Source organism: Tribolium madens, unplaced genomic scaffold (assembly GCF_015345945.1).
Source record: "Tribolium madens isolate multiple individuals breed KSU strain unplaced genomic scaffold, Tmad_KSU_1.1 Scaffold_91;HRSCAF=231;Tcas5.2_LG7, whole genome shotgun sequence".
Lineage (NCBI taxonomy): Eukaryota > Metazoa > Arthropoda > Insecta > Coleoptera > Tenebrionidae > Tribolium > Tribolium madens.
Genome location: NW_025401063.1, coordinates 16,788,748 through 16,797,687, shown reverse-complemented (window position 1 = coordinate 16,797,687; position 8,940 = coordinate 16,788,748). Strand labels below are relative to the sequence as shown.

General features: G+C 29.9%; 3 protein-coding genes across 4 annotated transcripts in view; 2 read left to right on the top strand and 1 right to left on the bottom strand.

Annotated features, from left to right (window-relative positions):
* Window positions 1-2,341: 2,341 nt before the first annotated feature.
* Window positions 2,342-3,155, top strand: LOC123011386. Its single transcript, XM_044408789.1, has 3 exons — window positions 2,342-2,476; window positions 2,532-2,809; window positions 2,992-3,155. Exons 2-3 carry the CDS (start codon window positions 2,532-2,534, stop codon window positions 3,083-3,085), a joined length of 372 nt encoding a protein of 123 aa, XP_044264724.1. The 5' UTR covers window positions 2,342-2,476; the 3' UTR covers window positions 3,086-3,155.
* A 946-nt stretch (window positions 3,156-4,101) lies between these two features.
* On the top strand, window positions 4,102-7,381 carry LOC123011506 (NAD-dependent protein deacetylase sirtuin-2). 2 transcript variants are annotated; one of them, XM_044408959.1, is made up of 6 exons: window positions 4,102-4,262; window positions 4,306-4,551; window positions 4,599-4,955; window positions 5,002-5,200; window positions 7,012-7,198; window positions 7,243-7,381. In XM_044408959.1, exons 1-6 carry the CDS (start codon window positions 4,178-4,180, stop codon window positions 7,321-7,323), a joined length of 1,155 nt encoding a protein of 384 aa, XP_044264894.1. In that variant the 5' UTR covers window positions 4,102-4,177; the 3' UTR covers window positions 7,324-7,381. The 2 variants fall into 2 exon arrangements, with proteins under 2 accessions (XP_044264894.1, XP_044264895.1); XM_044408960.1 differs by having other exon boundaries at window positions 4,132-4,262; window positions 4,310-4,551.
* LOC123011503 (bifunctional glutamate/proline--tRNA ligase) overlaps window positions 7,374-8,940 on the bottom strand; it is a 24,916-nt gene continuing 23,349 nt past the window's right edge. The window contains exons 15-16 of the mRNA XM_044408956.1: window positions 7,627-8,173; window positions 7,374-7,578 (exon numbers count right to left, since the gene is read on the bottom strand). Of these exons, the coding sequence (XP_044264891.1) occupies window positions 7,422-7,578; window positions 7,627-8,173 (704 nt within the window). The 3' untranslated portion in view covers window positions 7,374-7,421. The remainder of the gene's footprint in view (window positions 7,579-7,626; window positions 8,174-8,940) is intronic.

Here is an 8,940-nt window from a genome sequence, read left to right as displayed (position 1 = left end):
ACGAAATGAAAGAATTAGCACAAAAAGCATTTGATCAATGGGAATCGGTTTCAAAATTAAAATTTGAGTTTAATAGTAATAAACCAGATATACTTGTTTCATTTGCTAATATGCCGTTTCAACATAATCATAATTCCCGGTGTCAAAAAGGAGTATGTTCTAACAGTTTCGATGGGAAAGGTAATATTTTAGCACATGGATTCTTTCCAAATAATGATGAATGTCGAGGAATTCATTTTGATAAATCAGAAAACTGGTATTTTGGAGAACTAGGTAATACTCCTGACGGACAAACAAATTTTTATACGGTATTATTGCATGAGATTGGACATACTTTAGGTATTGAACATTCTGCCAATGATAAAGCAATTATGTATGCTTATTATAAGGGAGATGGTGATAAATTAACGCAAGATGATATTTGGGCAATTCAATATTTATATGGAATACCTGAACGGTCAAAATATGAATCAATACCAACTACAACATCTACTACAACTAAAAAACCTATTACTTTGACTCCTAGAAAGACTGATTCATTACCTGATTTATGCAGCTTAAGTGAAACTATTAACACATTTTTAATAGCAAATCATAAATTATATATTTTCTACAAGAAATATGTTTGGATTGTTAATTTAAAAGACATGAGCTATGATAATAAACCAAAATTAATTACAGATTATTTAACTTTTTTACCAGATAATTTTCAAGAAATATCACATATTTATCAGAGACCAGATGGAACTATTTTGTTAACAACAAACAACTTATATTATATTATTGATTTTCCTAGTTTCGTTGTTAAAAATGGTTATAATGGAAGATCTATCACAAGTTTGGGTGTTCCTAGTGGAAAGAAATTTAATGCAATATTTAGTACTTATTCTGGTCAAACTTATATATTTTATGACAACACAATGTTTATAGAATTTGATGAATGTCTGTTTAGACCTAAGAAACATGGTATGATAGTTGAATTGTTTTCTAGTATTTCTTCTAATGTTGACCAAGCTTTTAGATATATTAATGGAAAAATTTATTTCTTTAAAGACAATAATTACTACGAGTATCATGAATTTTTGCAAACGACAAAATCGTATAAATTTGATTTATCTATTTTTGGAATTAAATGTAGTATTATAGATAAGATTATGATTTTACTAAATAAACTTAAATAATTATTTTTTTCAAATAAATGGTGGAAATTGAATTGCTTGATATAGATCTTAATAGAAATTATACAATTCACAGTGTTGAAAGATCTAGCTATCTCAATGGAGTAACGTTTTATCTACTTTCATATACAAACACATAGATTGTGTTTATCTGTAACAGATATAAATAGAGATGATCCTACAACAGATGAATTAATTAATAATATTAATCACTTACTTTCTTTAAATAAAACTGTATATCTAAAAAGAACTAAATTTCACTGGCAGTCATCGAAACAATTAGATAATGGCTGTGACATTGACATAATTGAAGAAGAATAAAATAATTTTCAGTAATAATATCATAAGAGCACTTTCGTATATTCGGATATACGGAAGTGGTCGAATGATATTTGTCATGATTATATCACGACAAAGTTGTAGACGCAAACCGATTTTTTGAGTTCATTTCTGACATTTTCAAATGAGTCAAACTGACGTTTGAGAAATTTTTTTTTTTGTAATTCGCGGTTGCTACGATAATTAATAAATGCTATAGTATCACCCGAACAAAAAAGCCAATAGGAAAGCGAAACACCAAATTGAATATACAGCTTTCAAAAGACGTTATTGGTCTTTTTGCAATGAACAACAATGTATCTTCCAGAAACACTGTCATTATTGGCTCGTTTTTTTAAAATTGCAAAGCATTATTGGTTTAATAGATATGAGTGATATAATCTCTTATATACTAAATAAACTTAAATAATTTTTATATAAATGGATAATAAAATAACTTTGAATTGAAATGAAAACGGTATTTCTACTATGTGTTTTAAAGTAAATGACGAAAAATTATGACAAGAGAGTTATTTTAGAAGACTTTGATACAATACCATTTGGATATTAATCCTTTTAGAGTAAATTAACTTCTTATAACTTTAAAACACATTAAACACAAAAAAATTAATGTTAAAAAAGTATTTTATCGTTTTTATCCATCGTATCACTTTTTAGACACAAATTGGAGGTTTGATATACAAAGAGTAACTGAAGACTTGTAAAGGTTTAATTTATTTATTAGAAATTCTAAATATTTTGAATTTTCAAAAATAGATAAATTGCATGCAGAAGAGTTGCCTGCTAAAATCGAGTTCAAGAAACCTTTATGACCATGCCGTTGTATGTTGCACTAGCACACCGAGAGATGGCGCGAAGTTAAATGTCAAAATAAAGTCGCTGTCTGTCAACCTGATAACCAACGTTGTCACTGTTGTATTCATCTTATCACAAGTTTTTCGAATAAAACAAAAAGCAAGGTATGTACCTTTTTTGTTAATGTTTTTAGGTAAATGTCTTTTGTCTTTCCAATAGATGGTGAGATTAAAACGGTGCTCCGAGATGAGTGTATTGAAAAATATAAGTATGAGGATGGAAGGCTTGCCAGAGACAGAAGTGTGGGTCGCACTAATGAAGACGGCCGTTTCATTTAATTCCTTAAATTCGTTCTACGACGGATTCTATTACAAGAATGATATTGGGATCAACAACATCAGTAGAAACCAGTTAAGCCTTCGAGTAAGTGGAGGCAGAAATGTATTGTTAAAATTCGGTTCTCCAGGGACAATGGAGGAATTTTGCAAAAGTATCAAGTAAGAACAATTTCTCTATTTAATTTATAACAGTTATAAGGTGTCTAACAAACCACAAGGAAAAAAATATTTATTAAATAAAATGGGTGTGAATTTAAAGTAGCACTATAGTATTAAAAATAACATCTTGCGCTTGTTATAACCCACACAATACCTACAATACAAACTGTATTTTTTTGCAGTTACATAGAAGGGATTGATGCCCCATGTCCTTCTCCAGTCTCATCGCCCACACCATCGCCACCAGAAAGCACGCCCTCTCTATCTCAACCATAAAGCTCATCATGAACAAAATAATAGATAAATATTTAGATTATTACTTTTGAATAAATATTTTAAAAAAGTTTGTTGGAATTTTATTATTATAGAGGAATCACGATAAAAAACGTTTCGCTGAAGTGACCTAATAGAAAAAATGTGCTGAACAAGCCCATATGGTTTTGCTTTTTTAAAAATACCTTCGAAAACAAAGTCAAAATGCTTAAAAAAACAAARTGTTCTGAAGGGGGCTTCTAACTATGGTGTTTTCACGATTTTTTCTGCTTTTCTGCTTGCCCTTGAAAATCGGGGGTATTTTCACGATTTTTTTTTGCTTTTTTTGTTTACCCTTGAAAATCGGGGGTGTTTTCTATTTATCCTTGAAAATCGGGGTGTTTTTGTGCTTTTTTTAGATTACCTTGAAAACCGGGCTATTTTGCTTAATATTTTTACTTTTTTTAGATTACCTTGAAAATCRGGTTATTTTGCTTGATATTTTTTTACTTTTTTTAACTACCTGGAAAATCAGGGTGTTTTGCTTGGTATTTTTAGCTTTTTTAACTACATTGAAAATCATGGTGTGAGGTGTGCCTGATTTTCGCAATATTTTCTGCTTTTCTATTTACCCTTGAAAATCCGGTCATTTTCGCAATATTTTCTGCTTTTCTATTTGTCCTTGAAAATTGGGTCATTTTGCTTGAAATATTTACTTTTTTTAGATTACCTTGAAAACCGGGCTATTTTGCTTAATATTTTTACTTTTTTTAACTACCTAGAAAATCGGGGTATTTTACCTTAAAAAATGAGGTGTGCATAGGGGCCCTCCTTGTAGTAGAGTACTTTCTTTGATTTTCAAAAACTAGTTGTTTCCCGCCACCAGTGTCGCCAACTTTGCCGATTGTCGGTTATTTTTAGCAGATTTTATTAAAGTGCCACCGAATTAAACTTAAAAAACTGATAACTGATTTTATTACCGAATTAACTGAATTTTTAACTGACTTTTAGATCTGAATTTTTTAAGCTTTATTGCTATTTGGTTGGCGATCATGATAAGTAAGATGTCAGTTGTCATGAATTATCAAATGTAAATAAAATAAAAGGGTTGTTTTTATGTTCAAAAGGTGTAAATCGTTGTTAAAAACCACAAGTAATTTGTATAAAACTGTACTAAAAATGTCGCGAGACAGTTCCAAAGGTAAATCAAAAATTACATTAATTTTGTATTAATAAAAATGCAGATAGGGAGGAAGCTAAATCAAAACAGCCCCCAGAGGTGCAATCGGAGGAAGACAACGCCTCTGGTACTTCCATGAGTATTGATTCTTTGCGCAAATATCTAGCAGAAAAATTGGGAATTTCTGATGACGATGAGAAAGAAAAAATTAAAATACTCGACAATGTTTCTGTAGATGGAATTGTAGACTATATCAAAAAGAAGAATTGTAAAAACATTATTACAATGGCAGGAGCGGGCATTTCCACCTGTAATTATCCAAATTTTGTTGAAGTTTAACACCAAAAAGTATTTTAGCCGCTGGAATCCCGGATTTTCGCTCCCCAGGAAGTGGGCTATATGATAACTTGCAGAAATACAACCTGCCTCATCCTCAAGCAATATTTGAGTTGGATTTCTTTCACAAGAACCCTAAGCCGTTCTTCACACTGGCTAAAGAATTGTATCCTGGTTCTTTCAAGCCAACCATTTCTCACTATTTTATTAAACTTCTAATTGAGAAAGATTTGCTTTTGAGACATTATACACAAAATATTGACACTTTGGAACGGATTGCAGGGATTCCAGAAGAGAAAGTGGTTGAAGCTCATGGCACTTTTTACACAGGGCATTGTTTGGAATGTAGGAAAGAATTTAAATTAGAGTGGATGAAAGGTTACAATTTTATTATTGAAACAATGTTTTATAATTATTTTTTTAGAAAGAATCTTTAAAGATGAAGTTCCAGAATGTGAGAGTAAAAATTGCAAAGGTGTGGTTAAACCTGATATTGTTTTCTTTGGGGAGGCTTTACCTGAGAAGTTTTATGGTTTGATAGAAACTGATTTTAAAAAATGTGATTTACTTATAATCCTGGGGTCGTCTCTGGTAGTCCAACCATTTGCCTCTCTTGCTGATAGGTAATAGTTATTTCCTCACAATTCCCCAATTTTTGACTAATAATCTACACCTTTTTCAAGAGTAATTTAGAAAGCGTAAGATATATTTCAGTAAACGTTAATTATAATTTAGATCAGTCAATTGTATTTCAGAAAGTATTAATTGTAATTCAGAACCGTAAACTGAATTTCAGAAACCATCAGATGTAATTCATTTTAATTAATTTAAGTTTGTCATTTGTAATTCAGAATTCGTTATTTTCATTTAAAAATTACATTATCAAAATTCCTTTGAAAATAAAATATCTTATTTATTTTGTAAAATACCAAATTTATGTAATTCTCGATGTAATTCTGAAAATAAAATAATTCCTGTTTATGTGTAAACTTGATTTTGAGATAACAGTAAGATACTCATCTGAATTACAATTGATTTTTTCTGGATTACATGTAACATGAAATTGAATTTATTTATTGTTCTGAATACATGTAATGGTTTCTGAATTACAATTATTACTTTATGAAATTACAATTGACTAATTTGAATTTCAATTTACGCTTTCTGAAAATAAATTGACTACACCTTTTTCAAGTGTAATTCAGAAACGACCACATGTAATTTAGATTAGTCAATTTAGTTTCACAAAGAGTAAATTGTAAAGAAAGTGTTAATTGTAATTTAGAAACCATTAAATGTAATTCAGATGAGTAACTTGCTGTTTACACATAAACACGAATTATTTTATTTTCAGAATTAAAGAATTACATAAACTTGCCATTTTGCAAAATAAATAAGATATTTTATTGTCAAAGGAATTTTGGTAATGTAATTTTTAAATGAAAATAACGGATTCTGAATTACAATTGACGAATTCTCAGTTACAAATGACAAACTCTGAACTATAATTAACACTTTCTGAAATACAATTGACTAATTTGAATTCCAATTTACGCTTTCGAAAATTAAATTAACTAATCTGAATTATATTTGATAATTTCTGAAATTCATTTTACTGTTTTGAATTACAATTAACACTTTCTGGAATTCAATTGACTAATCTAAATTACAATTAATGTTTTCTTAAATATATCTTACGCTTTCTGAATAACACTTAAAAAAGGTGTAATCTGAATTACATGTGATGTTTTCTAAATTACACTAAATTACACAAAAAGGTGTACACCTTTTTCAAGAGTAATTCAGAAACCATTAAATGTGATTCAGATTATTTAATTTAAGTATTAATTGTAATTCAGAAACCATTACATGTAAATCAAAACAGTACTCATTAACATTACATGTAATTCAGAAAATATCAATGAGTAACTGTTTTCTCAAAATGAAATTTACACATAAACCCGAATTATTTTATTTTTAAAATTAAAGAATTACATAAACTTGGTATTTTATAAAATAAATAATATATTTTACTTTCAAAGGGATTTTTAAATAAGAATAACAAATTCTGAATTACCTACAATTGTCGAATTCTCAATTACAATGACAAACTCTAAATTACAATTAACACTTTCTGAAATACATTTGATTAATCTGAATTACAATTTAGGCTTTCTGAAATTAAATTAACTAATCTGAATTACATCTGATTGTTTCTGAAATTCATTTTACTGTTTTGAATTACAATTAATACTGACTAATCTGAATTACAATTAACGTTTTCTTAAATATATCTTACGCTTTCTGAATTACACTTGAAAAAGGTGTATTTTATTATCTCGAGAATAAAATAAATACTGATTTTTACTCTTAAAATTGAATCTTTTGAGTGTTTTAAAAAAATATATTCCATGACTTTTGTTATTTATTACAGAGTACCAAACACTTGTCCACGACTTTTAATAAACCGTGAAAAAGTTAATAACAGCTCAGGCATAAAGGCATTGTTTGGTTTTGGTTCTGGGTTTGACTTTGATGGGAAAAATAACACAAGAGATGTTGCGTGGATTGGAGATTGTGATGAGGGTTGCCAACTCCTGGCCGATAAATTAGGATGGGGGGTGAGGCTCCTAGATCTATTACCACAAACTAATAATTTTTTTAGGATGAGTTGAAAAAATTACGCCAAACTGAAATTGACAAAATTGAAAAAGCTAATGCCACTCTTGTGAAAAGTTCCATGTAATTTATTGTATATAACTCAGGTTTTATGTTTAAAAAGTGAAAGGTTATTTATGGTGTTATGAAAATGTTTTTTATTTTAATGACACATTTTTACCAAAATTAATAACTTCGCCCAAATAATGTATAAAATAATGGCTTCTTTTTACAAGCAGGGTGGATGCATTTGTCACTGTCTTGGATAGAGGCTGGTTGTTCCAGTGGTATACATAGTGATTTAGCCCCCATTGAAGGGGCCCCAGGCTCGACGTCATCATCCCTATTAGACAAAACGATAGCAATAAAAATAAAACATGAAATTAATTACCTAGCACTCTCAGCTTTAATTCTATCTTCGCACGATATTTCTCCACAAAACGGTGCCAAAATCATGTTTTTCTTATCCAAACTAGCGGCAAATTGTGACCAATCTTTCAATAAAATCGTATGACTTTTCATATCTTTAGCGGCTTTCTGTAACAAACTTTTCTGGATATCATCCAATAAATTTTGTAGTTTTTCAATAGCAGTTTCACGTGGGAGAGTAATTTTTTCACCGGTATCTCGTCTAACCGCCACAATTTGTTTCTTTTCGATGTCTTTAGGGCCAAGCTCGACCCGAATTGGCACCCCTTTTAATTCCCAATGGTTGAATTTCCAACCAGGCGAGTAATTATTTCTGTAATCTCCTTTGACTTTAATCCCGGAATTCCTTAATTCGGCTTCAAGATTATCACAAGAGGCTTGGAGATCATTTCGCGCTTGTTCCGACAGACCTACAGTTACCCCACATGGTACTAAAACAACTTGAACACTGGCAGCCCTCGGTGGAAGCACTAGACCCTTATTATCAGCATGCACCATTATCATAACACCTGAAATAAAACACTGAGTTACTAAATCGATAGTTTTGGCTGAATTTAAGGACAGAAAACTCGGCAATTTTGCTCGATTTGAACACAGAATTCGTCGTTTCTGACCAAAATAAGATTATTTGATTAATTTCCAATGGATTTGGCTGAATTTTAAGCCGAAAATCAACCTAAATCAAAGTATTTTAACAAAATAGCTTGAATAAGAGTTTTCTTGCGTAAATTGCATTTTGGTGGCAAAAAACGATTTAAACACGTGTTTTGTTGAAATACATTGATTTGTGAGATTTTCTGGCTTAAAATCTATCCAAAACCATTAGAAATAAATCAAATCGTCTTATTTTGCAAAGAAAGCTCAAAAAATACATTTATTTACAGGCTTTTCTGGCTTTAAATCAATCTAAACCCATTTGAATTAACTTAAATCGTATTATTTTGACCGGAAACAGCGAATGAGTACTTATTTTGTCAAAATACATTAATTTGCAGGGTTTTCTTATTCAAAAACAACGAAATGTGTGTTTATTCGTCGTTTCTGACCAAAATAAGACTATTTGATTAATTTCCAATGGATTTGGCTGAATTTTAAGCTGGAAATCAACCTGAATCAAAGTATTTCAACAAAATAATGGCTTGAATAAGAGGTTTTTTTTTGCAAAATAAAGCAATTTCTTTGCGTAAGTTGCATTTTGGTGGCCAAAAACGGCTATTTAAACACGTATTTTGTTGAAATACATTGATTTGTGAGGTTTTCTGGCTTAAAATCCATC

Excerpts from the sequence above, each read along its gene's own strand:
- LOC123011386 (XM_044408789.1), top strand. The coding sequence starts at position 2,532 with ATGGTGAGATTAAAACGGTGCTCCGAGATGAGTGTATTGAAAAATATA. Across the intron at positions 2,810-2,991 it reads GAATTTTGCAAAAGTATCAA|TTACATAGAAGGGATTGATG; the intron begins GTAAGAACAATT and ends ATTTTTTTGCAG.
- LOC123011506 (XM_044408959.1), top strand. The coding sequence starts at position 4,178 with ATGTTCAAAAGGTGTAAATCGTTGTTAAAAACCACAAGTAATTTGTAT. Across the intron at positions 4,552-4,598 it reads AGGAGCGGGCATTTCCACCT|CCGCTGGAATCCCGGATTTT; the intron begins GTAATTATCCAA and ends AAAGTATTTTAG. Across the intron at positions 5,201-7,011 it reads TTTGCCTCTCTTGCTGATAG|AGTACCAAACACTTGTCCAC; the intron begins GTAATAGTTATT and ends TATTTATTACAG.